Below are 22,785 nucleotides of genomic sequence, written 5' to 3'. Positions count from 1 at the left end.
TATGTAGTCTTTAAACAAAATTTACCTAATTCGCGAGACCCTAGGCTTGGTTGAGGTTTTTTCAAGGGGTTTTCCTCAACCTATTAAGAGCAAATGCTGGGTAACTTTCGACACTGGACTCTGGACTCACTTTGCTGACATTAGGCCTATCACCTTCATTTCTCATGCTAGGTAACCATTGCAGGTGATAAAGCGTTGTAAAATAAATTCATAATAATACACTATGAAAGAGTATTATGTCGACCTACAATGTTGTAATTTCTTGTAATAATTCCTTGTCGCCTTCTAAATCTGTAGAATTCGTATTAAGTTCGAAACAGTATGGTTGAACAAGACTCATGTTCGGACTATTCGTCCTGCTTGAACGTATTTCTTTCTAATTTTTATTGTTTTCAATAATTTAACGTCCATCTGTCAAAGCATGTAGATTTCTATAGAGTGGGCATACACGCACGCGCACACACACACACACACACACACACACTCTCTCTCTCTCTCTCTCTCTCTCTCTCTGCGTTTCTTCAAGCATGCAGCACATGCTAACTGGACTGGAGAATTTTCCCCTGAAAAATGTATTTCTAGTTATGTTATCTCCACCTACATATGCCGTATAAACAAAATGTAGTCTCTGTGAATTAAGTATGTTTCATATTGTTCACAGTTTGCACAGTGGTGTTATCCAGCTCTGGGATTATCGAATGTGCACAATGTTGGACAGATTTGATGAACATGATGGTCCAGTTCGTGGTATTTGCTTCCATAATCAGCAGCCACTCTTTGTGTCTGGAGGAGATGATTACAAGATAAAGGTATTGAGTTCAATTACCGGATACTTTTTATTTTGTGTGAATTATGCCATAGTAACAATGTTTAAGTTGATACAAAAATAAATGCATACACATATGAAGAGTCCACTGCAAGAATGATGGATGTCATTTGGAATACATTTTGCAGGAGAAGCAATTGAAAGTTTGAAATGCTTAGTGCTCAAAGCTTAACTGTGATTTTCCGATCATTACTGGACAATGACTATCAGTGTTAATGCCATATAACTCTGTATGTACATTCTATATGTGTTAAGCTATGCATTGACAGTCTTGGTTCATTTTCGACAAGAAAGTGACATCCATCATTCTTGCAGTGGACTCTTCATATGCAGTATATATTGCCATCATCTATTATAAATTATTTTTCAATTTTCTTTGGTTTTTATACCCACTTTCTTCTTTCTCCCTCCTCTTCTCCTTATTCTTGTCCTGTTCTTTCCGTTCTTGATCATTAGGATTATTATCATAATCATATTCGTTCTACTCTTCGAAGATAGAAGTCAGTATTTCTTTCCATTGCAGTTCGACTTTCATTTCATATAATCATCACTGCACAAAGGCATCACTTAGGCCTACGTTATAGGGTAAATAGAAGACAAGGTGCAATACATCCTGTCTCCATGGGAGAAGGGTAAATCTGGAAGCATGTGACATAAATTTACATAGGGTGTCCGACTCTCCCGTATTTTCTGGAAATTCCCACATTGGAACTAATTTTTTTGTATCCTTCTGACTCCCGTACTAATATCCAAATCCTCCCGTATTTTTCTTTATTAATCATAATCGCCAAATTTTTATGTTACCTAATAATAATAATAATGACCAGTAAATACAGGATGATTCAGATCACCCATAACAATAACTTATTTCGGAAACTAGTGCATTAAAATTTTCGAGACAAAAATATTTGTACCGGTAACTAAAGCACATGTGAACTTTCACTTGAGCTTCATTTCATCAATCAGCCGTAACAGGAAGTAGAGTCAGTGGCGTATCACTTTAAAATTTCAAATGGGAGTTGGGGTCAAATAGGGTTCTTCACAACAAACAACCTTCATAGGAAACGTTTTTATCAATCTCTACTCTTTCAATGAGAAAACGTATGAAAAGACAATGCCATCAATATTGAGAAATGGTGGAAGACGAAAATGTAAACAAGACAATTAGTGTTGACAGACGTTACTGAAAGACTGGATAATGTCATTAATTTTTCCATATGTTCAAACTGTCCGCTGTTCTGAGCAGCACATACCCATACTCTTCTTCGAACACTGTCAGTGACTCCTAACACTTAGGTGTGGTCAAGTGACTGGCAGGTCTCCCGGATTCGCTGTTTCATGTCATCTCTTGTTGTAGGACGATCTTGATAGACAATGTCTTTTAACCGCCTCAAAGATAGAAATCCAAAGGATTCAAGACAGTAGATCGTGCTGGCCATGCCACAGGATTGCATCTCCCAATCCATCGCCCAGGGAAGAGCTGATTGGCTGTGTCACGTGGTGCCAAAGAGAAATGAGCTAGGCAATCATCCTGTTGCAGCCACATTACTGCTCGTGTTATCTGTGGCACTTCTTTCAAAAGCTGGTTGAGGATGTTCTTCAGGAAGTCAGCATACATGACACCATTCAGAGTACTTAAAAAAAATAAGGTTCAATGATTCAGTGTCCGAAGATGCCACACCAGACATTTACACTCCACTTAAGCTGGTTGCCCATTTCTCTCAGCCAAATACTTGAGACCAGTAATGAGCATTATGGATACTGACTTCCCCATTGCTCTTGAATGTCGCTTCATCTGTCCAGGAAATACTGCGATGCAATGAAACCAGTGCTTTTTGCCTGCCACTGACCCAATTGCAGAAAATTACACGACTCTGAAATTCTTCTCCTTGAAGTTGCTGTTGCATATTGATGTGGTAAGGATGATATTTACTGCCATTCAGAACCCTCCACACCATTGTATGACTAATGCCAAATTCCCTAGGAATTCTCCTGGTTGAGTCATGAGGATTGACAAGAATGGCAGCAATGACATCAGCTGATCTCTCATCGTGCACAGGTCGTCTGATATGTCTATTTTGATTATGGTTAGGCTGCAGCTGTCCAGTTGCTTGTACACGAGCAGCAAGACACCTGAAAACATTGCAAGATTGACGAGCACGTTGCAGGTATCTCTCTCTGTGTACAGACACTCAGTAGCCAAGAAGTTTCTACGAGATTCACCCAGTACCATCAACATATCAAAACCTTCCTGATTTGTGTAAACCATCACTGTTTATAGTACATAGGAGGTATTTGTAATCACTCTTAACTTTTAGGTACTGGTACTTATTTTATTAGTCACAAAAGTAATTGCAAAACATGAAAAATGTACCATACATACCTCTCGCCACCCTCATTTCTCAGCTCCCACAGACCTAGCGTAAACTCTTCAGTTGTGTTATTGGATAAATGAGCTAAAGGTAGAACGGCTATACTTAAACACATAACCACTTTAATTAGAAATACAATTAAGAAAATAAGAATATAGCCTATGTATGTATAATTGAACCATATCAAGAAATGTTACCCAAAGTATATTGCACAGTGCACTCTGATTACAAATATATATAAATGCTTCAGCAAACACTCACGTGAACATACACAATATACCTATATTGCATAGCACACCCTTACATAACCACACACTGCAATTACAATTATATATAAATGCTTCTGAAAACACTCACGTGAACCATACACAATATACCTACCTCCTAAAACCACACATTATGCGCCATACCACCCATAAAATAACTCTTCACTCCGATACCTCTCCTGTAACTCAAGTCGAAATAACCACATTATAACAATGCTGAGCACACAATAATCATTTTAAAGTACGTGTTCCAATCAGTAAACGAAATCTGGTACACGCACAATAACGTCGTACGAACTAAGCACGCACAAATAGAAATATCCGAGTGCATTTATATCAATATATCTACTGTAGATATGTGCACTGCTCCACTATCATACACTCCATCTCCGACTGGGCATACTGGGCATACCAGAACAAAAATCCTCGGCACATGAGTCACTGCACATACACCAAAATGGCATAACTCGGAAATCACGTAACTTAATGCCAACTTACGAGACATTACTAACCAGTGCTGCAACTAGAAGAACAAACAGCTGGTGTAAAGGACTCGACAGAGTCCGAGCAACGCAATGCACTCCATAATGCGGTGCTTTCTGCTACCTTCCTGCCCAGTATCAGGGCAAATATCGGCATTGCTCCAATGATGTCGACTGCCAAACTCCCATAGCGGAGTGCACATCACTCCGCTGATATAAACTGGCCACCTTCCTGGGTGACTCCCATCACAACCACGATGTTAAGTACCCAATTCCCAGGGCAAGACTCCATTACTGCGACGATGCTAAGTGCCCAACTCTCAGGGCAAGTATTCCATGGCTCCAACAATGTTAACTGTCTCACGCCCATAGCGAGTGTCCTATTTGCTGCTACGATGCTAACTATCTCATGCACATGGCAAGTGTCCTACTCGCTGTGACGATGTTCACTATACCGCCATCAGGGCGAGAGTTCATTCACTCCAGTGATGTTCACTATATCGCCATCAGGGCGAGAATTCATTCACTCCAATGATGTTCACTATACCACCATCAGGGCAAGAGTCCTCTTCGAATGGGGCTGGATGAAACTGGAAAACACCAAAAGATGTTACTTTTAAATCAACCAATGGAAACTCAAAGCCTCCATCCCAGGGTTTCTAAATATTACATTATCCAGTATACTTAAATAAAACCTAGCGGTGAACGTAAGAACCAAAACTCACAGCCATCTATAAGAAAGGTACAGGAATTACATAGAATTGAAAGAAAATCACAAAGGATCAATGCGAAGAAAAACCAATAAATGAGAAAATGGAAAAGAAAAACAGAGTGGCAAAAAACAATCGGCACAAGGCCACCTGAGCTTATTGCCTGGCTAAGTGCATTGTACATGTAGACTTGGTCGTATTTACTGTAGGTATTGTATTGCGGTGACTAAAGAAAACGCTGTTGGACGAGCAAAGGAGAAGGGGTAATTTACTTATCTTCACCCTCGATGGTGCTGCCGGCCACCAGGTCTACACTCAACTAGGTAATTGTGTGTGTGTACTATGTCAACATTAAATGGACTTATCTTGTTTACATTTTCTTCTTGTAACATTTCTCAATATTAATGACATTGTCTTTTCGTACGTTTTCTCATTGGAAGAGTAGGAATTGATCTAAACGTTTCCTATGAAAGTTGTTTATTTTGAAGAGCTCTATCAAATGGTACCCTATTTGACTCCAGCTCCCATTTGAAATTTTAAAGTGATACGCCACTGACCCTACTTCCTGTTAGGGCTGATTGATGAAATCAAGCTCAAGTGAAATTTCACATGTGCTTTAGTTACAATTATTTTTGTTCTCGAAAATTTTAATGCACTAGTTTCCGAAATAAATTACTGTTACAGGCAGTCTGAATCACTCTATATATTTAGATATAAACTGACATTAATATTGATAGTTTAGTAGGTACCAATCAGTACAGAATCGGTGATCTTGTAATATGTAACTGTATGCACGTCTGATTGTAAAGAGTTTTTTTTCAGCGTCAATAGGAAGACAAAAAAAATCAATTTAAATGTTCTATGACATTCTGTGGCCACCCTAAATATACGTAATGGTTTATAAATAGATATAGACTTTGTTAATTGTACTATAACATCTTTCTGACAGTTGCTCTCACATATCATTCAGTATTACCACTAGTATGTGCAACTTTCCAGACACTTAATTACAGTTATTGTTAGTTTCAATAGTCCATACTTGACGAATTTTTAACGAAACTGTTGAGAAAGGAAATTCATTATATTCTCTTCTTTTGGCTTAACATTCACTTTGTTTACTTTCTTATAACTTTTTATTTTTGCGTTTGAAATATATTCTGTAAGTAATATTGTAATTTTCACCAACAGGTTTGGAATTATAAACAGAGGAGATGCGTCTTTACATTACTGGGTCACATGGATTATATCCGTACTACAATGTTCCATCATGAATATCCATGGATTCTGAGTGCCTCAGATGACCAGACGATTCGCATTTGGAACTGGCAAAGTCGCATCTGTGTATGTGTGTTAACAGGACACAGTCACTATGTGATGTGTGCCCAGTTCCATCCCAGTGACGATATTGTTGTGTCTGCCTCCCTCGACCAAACAGTGCGAGTGTGGGACATTTCAGGTATAGTCAACAACTTGGAAGGTACAAGCGTGAGCAGACAGCTGCTCTGAAACTTATGCATGGCCAGGGGTGGGGTGGTAATTGACCAGCTGCAGTAATGTAGAGAAATTTTATAACATAACCAGTGGCGGCTGCTCCCTACGTGCTAAAGTGCTGTAGTGTTCCATAAAATTATCGTCGAATGATATTGTTAAAAACGCACATAATACAAATTCTATTTATAATAGTTCACTGTTTTCGATAATTTGGTGCTGCATACCCAATGGAATCCATCCTTACTCTCAAACGTTTCCAACATGCTGATTCCCAATTCAGCACAGCTAGCAGTGTCTGCTCATGCGCAGAACAACACTTCACTTTGCCTCTCCATGATATTTTGTCCTGCTTTTTTACACAACACCGTGCTCATTATTGTGCAGCCTGGTACACTCTTCTTCACTTTATTTTGGTGAAACTTTCTCTCTTCCCTTTTATGTTGTTTGGTTCATAATAGTCGACGGAACAGTGCTGCCTGTACACTGCTAAAGATATAACTTTGAAATAAAGAAATGTATTATATATGTGGCCTTGTGTTTTTCATAAATATAGTCATATTGAAGTACATTTTTAACATTTGTTTAAACAAGATTAATAGATATTTACAGTACCGGTATGACTATTTATAATAATCAATGGTTATTCAATGAGAAGTGTTGTCGAAAAATTGCTACAAAGTCATTTAAATATGTGCTCCTGCGTATAGTAAATGGCTTGAATGTCTTAAAAACGCAGGTAGTTAGGCTATTGATAATACTAAGGAAAAGAGTTCGGCCAGCACCGTGGATCATGTTCCAGTATAGCTCAGATGGAAAGAGCGTTCAGTATGCATTGCTGACAGGTCCCAGGTACGATTCCCTGTGCTGGAACGAATTTTTCTCAAATTAATAGATATTTACATGTGGCTACTTATTCATTCATTCATTCATTCATTCATTCATTCATTCATATGTAGCACTACAGCCCATAAAGGGCCTGGGCTTCCTCAATCAATTGAAAGCATTCGTCTCTGTCTTGCGCCCATTGTCTCCATCTCCTACATCCAACTCTCCACAGATCATTCTCCACGTCCTGAAGCCATCTCAACCTTGGTCGTCCTCTTCTCCTGGATGTCACTATAGTGCTCATTTGGGTAACCTGTTTTCTGGCATACGCTCAAGATGTCCAGTCGTCTGAGTATGCCTCTCTTAATAAGGAAACTGTGCTCGGCTCTCCATACATTTCCATAAACTCTTTGTTAGTTCTATTTCTGAATTGACCATTTTCGAAATGAGGTCCATATATCTTTCTGAGAACTTTCCTTTCCCAAACATTTAAAACATTTTCATTATTTGTTGTTAAAACCAAAGCTTCACTGGCATATATGACTACCGGCCTTATAATTGTTTGGTAAATTATTTTTTTTTGCACATATAATTAGATAGTGAGCTAAATTTCACTAGTTTTCCCAGCCCAAATAGATGCCTATTACCTTCTATTATTCTTGTTTTTATTTCTGATTTATATTTCTTTTGTAGCACTGCTACTTACAGACCTGTTACTAAATCTACGTATTACTCTGTGAAGAGATTTATTAAATCTACATACTTAGACTTCAACAAACAAAATTTGATAACTCAATCCCAAGGGAAAAAATGGAACTGTCTGCATCAAAATCCACAGTTAATTCCCGATTTACCACGAAAATCGTCTGTAGCTTCATTTAGATTGGCAACAGGCCATGATTGTTTGGCCAAACACCTGCATAGAATTGGAATGTATCAGTCCCCTAACTGTCCATTGTGCAACTCAAACCAAGAAATGGATTCGGAACACCTCAAAATCTGTGCTTCAGTGGCTAGTCATGATAATATCTTTGAAAAATATTGGAGTGCAAGAGGTCAAATGACTTTATTGTCAAACGCCTGGCATTAGAAAACAACAACATATTTTTTTTGTATAAAAATCAATATTTTCACAGATATTAAATTACGAAAATTGATCTTTTGAAGAGGTAGAGAAGTTCAAATATCTTGAAGCAACAGTAACAAATATAAATGATTCGGGAGGAAATTAAACACAGAATAAATATGGAAAATGCCTGTTATTATTCGGTTGAGAAGCTTTTATCATCCAGTCTGCTGTCAAAAAATCTGAAAGTTAGAATTATAAAGCAGTTATATTACCGGTTGCCTGTATGGTTGTGAAACTTGGACTTTCACTTTGAGAGAGGAACATAGGTTAAGGGTGTTTGAGAATAAGGTACTTGGGAAAATATTTGGAGCTAAGAGGGATGACGTTACAGGAGAATGGAGAAAGTTACACAACACAGAACTGCACGCCTTGTATTCTTCACCTGACATAATTAGGAACATTAAATCCAGACGTCTGAGATGGGCAGGGCATGTAGCATATATGCGCGAATCCAGAAATGCATATAGAGTGTTAGTTGGAAGGCCAGAGGGAAAAAGACCTTTAGGGAGGCCGAGACATAGATGGGAAGATAATATTAAAATGGATTTGAGGGAGGTGGGATATGATGATAGAGAATGGATTAATCTTGCTTAGGATAGGGACCAATGGCGGGCTTATGTGAGGGTGGCAATGAACCTCCGGGTTCCTTAAAAGCCAGTAAGTAAGTAAGTATTAAATTACGAAATTCTCGAAAAATCGCGTGCACCATTTCCTTCGATCAAACTATCTCCAGTTATAATCATTTATGTTATTTAGTCTTGGACTCAGATAAAGGTAAAATATATTTACGTATTGTTATGGTGATTTATGTGCAATAAAAGTATAGAATATGATCTAGAGCTTTGTTCCACAAGCATGCATACTTCCTAAATTCTTGAATTAACTGTTCACATCCATAATATGTACCTATTTATTCAAATGAAAATACATGGAAAACACAAGTTGTGAATCTGAATGTTGCAACCTGAATGCGAGTTCTGCACTTGGCATGAAAGAAACCTGTCCAATGGTCTACTGTGCATGCCCATACATAGTGACGTTTTGAAAATATAGCTGAGAATCAAACACTCCGCGATGCAGTTAAGATACGAACATACGTGCCCAGTCCAACTGTGAATAAAGAGAACTGTATTTTGCGAACATTGCGCTCTGTGTGTCCTTGGCATTAGCAATACAAAAATAAAACTGGCACACATTTTCTAATGAGCATCAAATATTCGATAATGCTGCTGCAGGTTTCTGAAGTTTCTTGGTTTCTGCACAATTTACTGTTTTCTGTACAAATAAACTGCTTAACTTGACTGATAGGATGATGAGAACTGAGACATAATGTTTGAATCAAAGGCAGTGATTACAGTTTTATGATGATGTTGGTAGTAATGACCTGATAGTAGTGGAAATTTTTATGATGATGGTAACAACGATGGTGATAGTAGTGCTGGTGGTGGTGATATTGAAATATAAAATATCAATTTCATGTCTGTTCTTAACAAATTTAGCTGAGTACAGTAGAATTGCTCTTAAACAGCACCAAAACGACCAGGCGAGTTCTTGAACGAGTTTTCGCCAGATAATTAAATAAATATTTAAAAACAAATTATCTGTTCGAATTTATGATGCCAACTGTTGAAGCTGCAGCCATGTGAAACCTATTTGTCAATCTCTTGATCATAACTAAATAACATAAAAACTGTGTGAATTTTCTGCATTAAAATACATCACACAACACAAAAATAGTACACCAATTTAAGGTTCGAATATTTACTGAACACGGTTCCTGTGAACTTCCTAATGTGGCAAGTGATGGCTGTGGTAACACAGTAGAGTCACACATATTTCTGTTCCAAGTGAAAGTGCCACTGTTTTGATATTGCTGGGTACGAGGGATTTTACTATACAGTACTTTCTTTCTTTACCCCAAATTGAAGTTCAAGAGAGAAGGAAGGTAGAGAAAGATAATGGCTAAATTTATTTGATAGTAAATTGTACACGCCTGAAAAACTTGAATATTGTCCTATTCACTTGACTCTTCTTCTTGTTTATCCTTTGATAAGATACTAGCTCTCTTTATATTATATACTTGTGTTAACTGAAGAATCTGTGTGCGAACTACAGTGATATTTCTGATTTAAAAGAATCTTTTATAAATGTTTGTTTTTTATTTCTTATTATAGGTTTATTTAGACGTTAAGATGGCATATTAAGTGTTTAAACGAAAGTAAGGTAAAAAGTATATATACAGGGTGGCACATGAAATATCATACCATTTATTTTACACAGAACACGTATTGATTTGTTGATTAAAGTTCTCGTTAACACTTTGTTAAAAACATAAAATTTACTTTGTCATACGTTAAAAGTGTTAAAATTGTTAAAAAAGGTACATACCTTCGACAGACGGCCCATTTCGATGCTATGTGTCGTCGTCCTCAGTGTCTCTAGCAACATTAACACATAAACAAAAAACCAAATACAACACCACACACAAATTCCATCCTAAGGTATTCAACAATACCAACATAACAATTAGCCAAAATGAAACGAAATTACTTGAAAAAGGACTAAAACATAACAAGACACCAAGAACACAACAAATGCAAACGATCATCAATGCAGAAACAGCAATTCAAAACACACAACCACAACACCAACAATACATTCGACAAGATTTATTAAGAAACATAGATGAAATAAACAAAGCTATAACTGATAAGCATGAAATTAAAACAATAAAGACATTAACAGAGAAACAACAAGCACACAATTTAACATTTGTGAAAGCTGATAAGGGTAATTGCACTGTAATAATGAATGCTCAAGACATGAATGACAAAATTAACACATTTTTTCACGAAAATAACATCACAGAAATAAAAACAGATCCAACAACAAAATATAAAACAATAGTCAAAAATACAATAAATCAAAACACTCACATCATACCTAACAATAAAAAAACAACAATTGAAACAAATTAAACCTCACGCACCTAAATTAAATGCATTACCAAAAATTCACAAACAAAATATACCAATCAGGCCTCTTATTAACTACAAGAATACACCAGCATACAAATTAGCGAACTATATAGACAACATTATAAGAAATAGTATACAATTTGAAAACCCAACAACAATAATCAACACCATAGACCTAGTTAACAAAATAAAACACAAACACATTCCACACAATACAACATTAGCATCATTTGACATCGTAAACCTATATACAAACATACCAGTAACAGAAACACTTGAAATACTTCGGAAAATGCTTATCAAAAATAACACCACAGACTCACATTAACGAAATTATACACATCACAGAAATTATTACTAAACAAAATTATTTCACACATAACAATAAATACTATACACAAACTGAAGGATTACCAATGGGTTCACCTGTATCAAGTATATTAGCTGAAATCTTTATTCACAACATAGAACAAACACACATACTAAACACCGACAACAACAAACACGCAGAGAAAATAATGTACTGGCATCGATATGTAGATGACATAATAGTCCTATATAATGGAAACAAAAGACAAATAGAAAACCTACATCAACAACTCAACAAAATACATCCCAAATTAAAGTATACAGTAGAAATGGAACATAACCAAGCTATAAACTTCTTAGACATCACCATAACCAAAACAAATAACAGACATGAATTCAAAATATTAATTAAACACAATAAAATATATAGCACAAGACAATGGATACAACCCTAACATAATAGACACACTAATAAAAAAGGCAAAACAAAAACAGAACAAACCGACACAAACAGCACGCGAGAATAAATACATAACATTAACATATCACAATACCAATACCCACAAAATTGCAACTTCATTCAGAAAACTAAAGTACAAAATTGCATACAAAACAAATAATACAACACAGAAATACTTAAATAACCACATTGAACATTCAAATAAATATAATTCAACTGGAGTTTACAAATTAAAATGCAATAGTTGCCCACATTTTTACATAGGACAGACAGGAAGATCCTTTCACACAAGATATAATGAACATATTAAAGCTATAACCAAACCCTACATCACATCAAATTATGCAGATCACATTATCAACAATAATCATGACTACAATAATATAGAAACAGATATGGAAATTTTACACATTACACCAAAAAGTTCACAGTTAAACATCCTAGAACAGTACGAAATATATAAGAATACAATAGCATACCCACAATTATATACTTAACACACAACTGCAGTTCGATACGCACACATTATTTGACGTCATAATAAATCATAACATACAAACAGCCAACCCCCACCATAGGAGCAACACACCCCCACCCCTACCATCGACAACTGCACATCGCAGAGTCAAGATCACCAGTGGTTCAATAGACACTGAGGACGACGACACATGGCGTTGAAACGGGCTGTCTGTCAAAGGTATATACCTTTTTTAACAATTTTAACACTTTTAACGTATGACAAAGTAAATTTTATGTATTGATTTGTATTAAAGCTTTATAAAATTATACAGAATTAATAATTAGGATCCACACCTGTGGAGTAGCGGTCAGCACGTCTGGCCGTGAAACCAGGTGGCCCGGGTTCGATTCCCGGTTGGGGCAAATTACCTGGTTGAGGTTTTTACCGGGGTTTTCCCTCAACCCAAGATGAGTAAATGCTGGGTAACTTTTGGTGCTGGACCCCGGACTCATTCACCGGCATTATCACGTTCATCTCATTCAGACGCTAAATAACCTAAGCTGTTGATAAAGCGTCGTAAAATAACCTACTAAAAAAAATAATTAGGATTTGGACTTTTATCTCTAATGCAGAACATGTTCCATATGACTGCCGTTTTGCCTCACAACCTCTTCCAAACGAGCCCTTACATTCGTCACCACTTTTTGACACAAGTCTTCATATAGCGCACGGCGCAACTCCACTAGAAGGGCTCTGAGCTCCACCACATTTTCTGGCCTCCTTTGGTAAACTTTCTCTTTTAGGAATCCCCATAAAAAGAAATCGTATGGATTAATGTCCGGGCTATGAGGCGACCACATTTTGCGGCCCATACAGAAACTTTTGCCCCAAACATTTCTTTTTCATGCAGTATGCGAGAAGGTTCCTTCGCCCAGAATCGAACGTTTTGTTTATTCACAACACCGTTCACACGAAAGTAGACCTTGAGTCAAAGCCACGTGAACCTCTTCGATGTTTCCAGGCGTACGGACACTAGCGTGTCACGGCCACTTTTTTTTTCCAATATAGAACCATTAGTTTCAAACTGTTGGGACAATCTGTAAATTGTCTGCTTGTTAGGAACCCATCTTGTATTAAAGTGAACACGAAAACGTCTCCGAATCCTCACAACACTCTTCGTTTTGGCGAAAAACAGAAATAAGTTTCACCTTGTGTTCAATAGTCACTCTCCCGTTGTTCGCCATTTCACAAATTGATGTTTGTGCTCGTAGCTATAATTACATCCGAATTGTGATACTAACTATAGGATTTTCCATGAATTTCGGCATCCACATCGAAACTACAATATTAAAATTTTAATGAGATAATAAAATGGTATGACATTTCGTGTGCCACCCTGTATATTTAGTTTAATTTATTGGTCTCACCCAATATTTTGGGTTTGTCTTGCGACACAGAATAGCTCACAATAAAATTTAAAATGAAAAATTATATAAACAGGTTTTAAACAAAAGAGATTAAGACATAAGAAAAAAATAGGACCTAGTGTAATTTAAATTGAGCGTACACCATAAAGATATATATATTTTTTCAATATTACAGGACTTAGAAAGAAAAACATTGTTCCTAGGCCTGGAGGCTTGGATGATCATCTAAGGAATCCGGGTGCAACAGATTTATTTGGACAAGCAGACGCTGTTGTGAAGCATGTCCTGGAGGGCCATGACAGAGGGGTGAACTGGGCTTGCTTTCATCCCACTCTGCCTCTGGTTGTGTCAGGTGCAGATGACAGGAACATAAAATTGTGGCAGATGAATGAAGCAAAGGTGAGGAGGTAAATCACTGCATTGCAGTGCTTAAGTGTTAATACAATATTAGATCCATTTTCATACAGTGACCACTAAAAAAACAGACACAATAAACATGGTGAAACTGGGTGATTTTGTATTGTTTGCTGTTTAAGATATATTTTGTTGAATCATTATCAGGCAATGGTCAAGTCATTGGTTTATTTTTCATGTGTGTGTTACTTGTAAGTTAACCATTAGCTAGTTTAGCTACGTAATTCTTCTGTTGAAGTATCATTGATTAATCCAAAGAAAGAGAAATAAGAAGGATTATATGGGCTTATAAATGATCAGGGAACCTGGAGAATAAAAGTTAATTGTAAGGTGATGATGATGATGTATCATAAAGCTGAGCTGATCTCAGTGATGAAGGGAAGAAGGCTTCAATGGTTAGGACATGTTCATAGGCTGGACAGTAGCAGGAGTGTCAAGAAAATCCTAGATGGAAGCTCAGGGGAACGAAGACTTATAGAACGCCTTTGTACAAGATGGCTTGACGATTATAAGAGGATCTTAGGAAACTTGGAGTGAGAGGATGGAGGAGGAGGACAGAAGACATCTACATCAGTGGTTGCCGAAAACCACGAAATTGTGACGTAATAGAAATGCAACCCGCACACCACTATCGCAGGGAGAGGGGTGGAGTGGGTATCTCCTCAGGTACTGCAGTGAATAACAGTGCAGAGACGGACTGTGACCAAAAAACGAAAGCAATGTAATATTCTTCTACTTATTAACTATACACACTTTTTTCCATGTTAATTTTTTATCCTCCTATTAATTATTTTTGTATTATTAATAAAATAACAAATTTATTTTCTTATTTAATATAGAAAGAGCGTGTACTTTACATCAGCAGTAATTTGAAATGAGAAGAACGTACCAGGCTGGTCACGAAGTTGTAAATTACACTACATACTTAAAAAACGTTGAAGTATTTTACTCCGATTAAGACATAGAAGCCGATATTTTTTATTGTTTATTTATTAATGAAATATTCAAATTACACTCATACATAGAAAAAAAAACGTGGAAGTATTTTACACCGATTAAAACATAGAAGCCAATACGTTTTATTGTTTGTTTATTAATGAAATATACAAATTACACTACATACGTCGAAAACAAACGTCGAAGTATTTTACCCCGATTAAGACATAGAAGCCGATACTTTTTATTGTTCGTTTATTATTCAAGTTACAGGTAAGGGCGCGGTAGTCTTCATAACAAGAAAAATAATGACAACGTACATTGTTCTTTTATACTTCATTTAACATTTTACAACAAACTAAGTAGCCCTGTCTCATATTTTTGCCATCTGCACAAAATAAATACTTTTCCTTCCATGCTCCTTAAAATTAAGTTTTTACTTACTATCTGTTTTGCAAAAGACATCGAAACACTTGTAACATTACATGTGTACGTCCGCTGCTGATAAATGTCTTTACTTATTTCGAAGTGATAGCTGTAAACAGAGGGTGGGGATATGATGTCATGGTTACGCTTGAGTGGAGACAGGGGCATGTGTCGCGACACAGCTTTTGGCGATCACTGGCCTACATGGACCAGAATTGTCAAGGAAACCAAGACTTTTCATGGGCTGTAGTGCCACAGAGTTAATTATGATTAATCCAAGCCATTGTTTACTGACAAAGTGACCAAACTGTTTGCTGAAAGCATGGTTAACTCTTTATCAATTTAATTTCCACATGAGAGACCCAAGTTCTTGGCGAGTCGAACTGGAATTTATGGTGAAAAATGACGAAATGTGGACACTTTCATCAGGTCTTTCCCATCGTCATTAGGCCATTCGGTCATAATTCCTGATCAGCTGTGTAGCTCAGGCAGTAGGTGTATTTGCATGCTGCTCTATTGCTGTGCTTGAGTGTGGATGTGACTTCTTCTTGGGCTGATTACCTGGTTGAGCTTTTTCCGAGATTTTCCCGAATGTCAGGTAAATGCCATTGTGAATACTCAGTCTCATCTCACCAAATACCATGCCGCTGTCACCAATTTCATCGATGCTAAATAACCTATACTGTGTCCTACGATGTTTGAAAGACAGTGACTCCAATCTTCCACTCTCCTGAACAACGTGCATGCTTTCTCATAGTCCCAGTCCTAAAACATTAACCACAGAAGTGCCAACTATTACGGATTGTCTGTAATTGTTACGAATATCTGCCTATTATTGTGAAAGGGGAAACTGTTATGGAAAAACAGTATTACAACAGAAGAAAATAATATCTGTCTATTTGAAATAAAAAATATTCAGCACCTTAACATCAATGCTTACTTTTTATATTGTGTGTGTGAGTGTGTGTGTGTGCGTGCGTGCGTGCGTACATATGCAGAAGGGTGTTAAAGAATAGAAATAGAAAGTTTCTTCGAAGTCTCATATAAAACACATATAAGTGCTTTTTAACTTTTATATTGTAAATTTTTATTCAAAACAAGAATGTAACTTTTATTGTTTCTATAATTGAATGTAAACATTCCCGTCAACAATGGGATTTCCACTCCACACAGTAACACAGTCAATTACTACTCTGTGTCGAATTTGATCAAAAGCAGCGAATATTCGCAGTCGTTCCTCTCTGGTGTCAATTCGAGTGGTGTACATTTCACGTGTCCCCTAAGAAAAAAAAAGATTAGGGAGCATGAATTTGGGTAATCACATTGGTCACGCAACATATCCCGCTCTCCCTATCCATTGCTGCCTGTAGTTGTTCAGATGTGCTCTTACAACTAGGGTGAAGTGTGTTGGGACATAATGTTGGAATCACATGTCTCCACACATCCTGAAGGTACATCCTCCATGAGCAGCGAAAGCATATTCCGAAGGGCACTCCATTCAAACAGGGCAGCAAAATTTCAGGACACTTGTAACCTCTCCGCAAAGGTACGTGAAGAAATAAATGAATAATTTGTTTCATAATTGTAAATGTCACTAAAAACCTGTTTTTTTTTTTTTTTTTTTTTTCGATGTTGCATAGCTTCTAACCGAGGCATAGGAGAACATGGGTTGCTTCACAAAAAAAAAAATGAGCCTCAGCATTTGTCACAGAGGTCCTGAATCATCCTATATATATATATATATATATATATATATATATATATATATATATATATATATATATATATAGATAGATATAAATATAGATATAGATATATAAAATGCTGGATACTTGGCTTGACTGTTTGTCATTCAATTATATGAAGCTAGCTGCATAGACCAATTTACCGAGAGTGTCGTTGGTCAGAGTGCATCATAGGAGGCTGGTCTACACTATACCCACAGTAAGATGAAATGAAGGAGATTTCTTGGATTCACAAGGGAACTAGAACTCCAAGAGAAAACCCTATGTTACTGAACCATGGGCTTGCCCTACTCAAGTCATTAATCAGGAATATATCAGGAATCGAACCTGGGTCCACAGGATTATGAGTGCAATGGTCCAGTAACAGATTTTATAAAGTTTATTTCTCTCTCTAAAGATAGTATGGATTTATGTATGTTTCCAGTCTTATGTAGTTCTATTAAAACTTTAATTTGTTGCATATAATGGATTGTTTGTATAACTTACTAAACTAATGTTTCTAAAATTGACAGGCATGGGAAGTTGACACATGTCGTGGGCACTACAACAATGTTTCATGTGTGTTGTTTCATCCACATCAAGAACTCATGCTTTCCAACTCGGAAGATAAGAGTATTCGTGTGTGGGACATGAAAAAACAAACTTGTCTTCACACTTTTAGACGAGAGCATGACCGCTTCTGGGTGCTTGCTGCCCACCCTTCTCTGAATGTTTTTGCTGCAGGCCATGATTCCGGAATGATCATTTTCAAGGTGAGTAGACGTTGAATGATTCTTTACACTTGTGTGTGTGTCAGTTAAAGTAAAAGCATAAGATTTTAAATACAATGAACAATTAATGCATCTGAAAAGAGTTATTATTTACAGAGCCCCTGTTTATAACCTTACTGCTAAGCAACAATTCACTCACTGGCTGCAGATGTGGTATAACTGTCTTTCCCTTAAAGCAGGGCCAGGCAACCGAATGCTCCATGGAGCAGCAGGAAGCAGTTCTTGCTCACGAAATATTACTGCCAGCTCTCACTATTACATCCAGAGCAAAAGAGTTGTGGAGAGGTGGGTTACAAATTGCAGATAATATCACACATGGAATGCTACACTACACCATGCAGTAACCTTTTGCTATGCATTGTTTTCACTTGGATCTCATGAGGTTTTCCAGCTGCCGAATAGCTACAATTGTGGATATTGACATGGCTGGTAAAGTGAAAATCCGCCTCATCTGCCATGAGAAGATGGTGAATGACCACGTAATCTGGAATGTTGGAAAGCTTCTCACAAACAGAATCACGATTTATGATTTTCTGATTTCTTAATGCTTGTGCTGTAACCATTTTATACGAATGGAAACTTAAATCATTGTGCAGTATACAGTGCATTGAACGGTCTGAAAATCTTAGTGTACTGGCATATTTAACTGCTGGTCGTTGAGGGCTTCTGCCAAACTTATTTGATATTCTCTGCAGTTCTAACAGTACACTGTTGTCCTCCATCTTTTGAAGAGCACCACCCACATGTAATACTAAGTGAGCAAGCACCAGGAAATAGAATATGTTCTTATTGGGCCTATATGAATACATAAACTAAATAAATAAACAAATACAATTTTAAAACACTCATACAGGATAATGATACCCTTGAACTTGAATTTTATTCAGAATTTTAGTGATGTCCAAGGAGAGGGCAATTGTAGCTACACGTGAATAATCCTGCAGATGTGAATTTGTTAATCGTGATCGTGGTATTTAATAAGCTAGAAAGTTTTTTTTTTTTTGCATAATTAGATTGTCCCGAACATAACCAGACAAATGAGGGAAACATTCTGCAGTATTTGGAGCGTGTCTATATATTCTGGTTCTCAAAGGCTATGCATTTTTCATTTTAAAATAAATATTTCAGCGCTAAGGAGGACTGAACATCTATCAATTGAAGTTCCGCAAGAGCAACCAAATTATTCTCTTTAATAATCTTGATTTCTCTGATTAAGTCCACATTGAATTGAAAAGGGTTCTACACCATGTGAAATACGAGAATGCCTATTAGCTCTCTAAGATATTATAATGGATGGACAGGAATGCTATTTATTCAGCCTCGTACAACAAAGTTTGAATTAAAAAAAGTACCCCAGGAGCGTTCGTGCTTGCGACTACTTTTTACTCAGATGACAAGAGCACCAAATATCATTGAAAGAGCACCAGGTTGAGAATGCCTGTCCTACAGGTATCTTGTTTAAATCAAGAGCTATTTCCCTGAGGCTTCACTGATTTGCAGCTAGGAACACTGTCATTCTGATTGATGATAAAAATGCCGTGAAATAACCATTGAGTTGCTATCAAAAATAATCTCCACAACAAGGGCGCAATATTGAATGCCTTGGCAACTGAAATCCTTTGAGTGAAGCACCATGTGTGCTCAAGGTTATCATTTTCTGCTCATTTGTTTCATCCACAGCCTTCTCTAAAAACCAGACCATCATTCTACTGGACCCTGTATATTGCACTGATTCTTTTGGGTACAGTATTGTTTTATAGTGGTTTCTGTAATATTCAAGTTGTGATATGTAAGCTTTTTACTATGGAACATATATTTCACCTGGAAAAAGCTGTAGTGAGGTTATATTCTGTATTTGTAAAAACAGAATGGCCATATACGAGGGCTATTCATAAAGTAACTTCCGTTTTCATATAGCGTGCGTAACAACAGAGACAATGGCGCCACTCTTGCGGTGGAGTGTACGTTGAAGCAGTACACGTCTTGCAGCGCTAGAGTCAAGGTCTTGTCTTTGTTCCTCTCTGAGGCACATGCTGTCAAAATGTGTGCTGCAATCACAAGTCCCACCAGGTGTGAGGTACGTTCTGTAATAAGATTTCTTGTGGCCAAAAACAGTAAAGCTAGTGAAATCTATCGTCAACTTTGTGAAGTTTATGGGCCAGACGTAATGAGTGAAGGTGGTGTAAGACAATGGTACCATATGTTCAGAAATGGGCAAACCATTGTCCATGATGAAGAGAGAAGTAGTTGATTGAGTATCGTGAATGCAGATCTGATTTGTTTGGTTGACGAAAGGGTAGAGCAAACCGCAGGTTTACCATGTCGGAGCTTAATGAGGATCTTCCACAGATTAGTCGTACTCTTCTGTACAAAGTGATTACCGAAGATTTGGGCTACCAGAAACTTTCTGCCAGATGGGTGCCTAAACTCTTTTCTGAGGAACAAAAGGTTCAGTGGATGGTAGCAGCACTGTCCTTTCTTGAGCGTCACGAAAGAGAAAAGTGATGCTTTTCTCGATCAGATTGTGACAGGAGATGAGACTTGGGTGCAGTATGTGAATGCAGAAACAAAGCTTCAATCAATGCAGTGGGGCCATACTCACTTCCCGAAAAAACCCACAAAGTGTTGTCAAACACTTTCCACAAGGAAACTCATGGCAACTGTCTTCTGGGACAGAAAAGAAATTTTGCTAGTGGAGTTCTTGGAGAGGAATGCCACAATTAACGCTGAGTGTTACTGTAACATACTAACAAATTTGAAAAGGGTCATTCAAAACAAATGTCGGGCATGTTGAGCTCTGAGGTGATTTTCCTGCATGATAACATCTGGCCGCATACAGCGCGTCGTACTGCGACCAAACTGTAAGAGTTCAACAGGAAAGTATTGGATCACCCTCCCTATAGCCCAGATTTGGCACCTAGCGATTACCATATCATCATGTACATGAAGACGTGGCTTGGCTCGAAGCGCTTTGACGATGACGAAGAGTTGAAAACCAGCGTCGTAGGTTGGCTTCAGTCGCAGGCGGCTGAATTCTGTGATTGCGGAATTTCAAAACTCGTCAAACGCTACGAAAAGTGTCTCAATGTGACTGGAAACTATTTGGAAAAATAAACTAGAGTGTATACTTTCAAACATATTGTAACTCAATTCTGTAATGTCATTCACAGGTTTGTAAAAAAATAAACGGAAGTTACTTTATGAATAGCCCTCGTAATATACATGTGGTACTGCAATATGATTGATTAGATATATGAGATGAGCTGTCTGTTTCTTGAAAATAGAGAAATATTCTCAGTAGTAATTATATATTGAATTATGCTACTGTTAGATAAATTAAGTTGTTTCAGTAGTCTCATAACACAAAATGTAACTGTTTGATGTTGTAAGAATTTACTTGCTCACTAGCTTGTAAAACCTACAGTTATTTTTAACTTTGTTGTGTAGTTAGACCGGGAACGTCCAGCCTATGCTGTGCATAAAAACATACTGTATTACGTGAAAGGTCGGATCCTCCGGAAACTAGACTTCACCAACTCCAAGGACACAGCAGTGATGCGACTTAGAGAAAGTGGTCGATCCCCTGTGCACAGGTATTGATTTAATTAGTGCTGCAGATGCATACAGTCTTTGTTGGAAAAATGCTTACGTGTTTATTTATTTATGTTTGGTTATGGTACTTTTCTTTGATATGACATTAAAGAGTTTTCGCACTCTCTAAATGGCTAATGCTATGTTGACGTCAGTAGTAACATATTGAGTGGTGTATGTTCATGTTCGTAAAACTTCAGAAAGAATTGTAAGGGATTGGTGCACGTATTTCTTTAATGTAAGGCTCTATTATACGATATTTCTCGCTCTCTTAAACATTTATCATGTGGTAGCTTCTATGATAGTCAATCAATCACGCAGTAATTTTTTTAATTGGTAGCTCAATGTCTAAGGAAAGCATAAAAAAATAATCGAAATGAAAATCTTTTTTGAGAAGTGAGAAAGAAAATACAAACTTCGATGTGATCTGTTCTGAGTCAACATTTAAGGTACCGGTAAGTGTTCACTACATCGTATCGCACTCCTCGTATGAATCGTACGCAACGGATATTTTAAGTGCAGTGCGTTCACTGTAACAGCTTCACCTCATCGTCTCATCGGATTCCCCTATCAGCTGTTTAAAACATGACGTCGTATGATATTGACATTACTGAAAGCAGAGGAGTTGAGGTTAGGTCTATTAATTACGTCTGTTAGCGAATATGAATTTGTAATTGCTTCATGCGTCTTAATTGAAGAGGAAGAAACGAAAAAAATATTGGTTACATAATAAATTTACAAAAAACGACTTGATTACTGTAATGGGAACACCTCAAATTATATAATTCTTCGCAATTTTCTACACGCGAAATAAGTTTTCCGTCTGCCATTTTGGCGCGACACTGTACATGGCACAACATAATAGTAACAGTTGACCGATTAAAATTGATTTATTAAAGAAGGCCATGATCGCACGCATCGGAAAAGTTGCCCATCCGAGAAACATGGACGGATTTGCCGAGAGGCGATGCATGCGATATGATGTAGTGAACGCGGTTACATAACAATTATAGCAAAGATAGTCTTTTTCCGATCCTTGCAATTCGTCCGATGCGTGCGATACGATGTAGTGAATGCTTACCTTTACACCTTCAAAAGTTGGTAAGCGGCAAACTTTTTTATTTTTCACTTTAGATGGTGGGTCAAAGAGAGATAAATATTCAGAAAG

General features: G+C 37.2%; 1 protein-coding gene across 2 annotated transcripts in view; it reads left to right on the top strand.

Moving 5' to 3' along the window:
• Window positions 1-22,785, top strand: part of LOC138710228 (coatomer subunit alpha-like) — an 82,348-nt gene that overhangs the window by 5,754 nt on the left and 53,809 nt on the right. For both annotated transcript variants that reach the window (XM_069840899.1, XM_069840900.1), the window contains exons 2-6: window positions 662-809; window positions 5,845-6,112; window positions 13,911-14,134; window positions 17,769-18,008; window positions 21,474-21,619. In XM_069840899.1, the coding sequence (XP_069697000.1) occupies window positions 662-809; window positions 5,845-6,112; window positions 13,911-14,134; window positions 17,769-18,008; window positions 21,474-21,619 (1,026 nt within the window). The remainder of the gene's footprint in view (window positions 1-661; window positions 810-5,844; window positions 6,113-13,910; window positions 14,135-17,768; window positions 18,009-21,473; window positions 21,620-22,785) is intronic.

Source organism: Periplaneta americana, chromosome 12 (assembly GCF_040183065.1).
Source record: "Periplaneta americana isolate PAMFEO1 chromosome 12, P.americana_PAMFEO1_priV1, whole genome shotgun sequence".
NCBI classification, from domain to species: Eukaryota; Metazoa; Arthropoda; class Insecta; order Blattodea; family Blattidae; genus Periplaneta; species Periplaneta americana.
The sequence above is the reverse complement of the archived record's forward strand: the minus strand, read 5'-3'. Positions and strand labels throughout refer to the sequence as shown.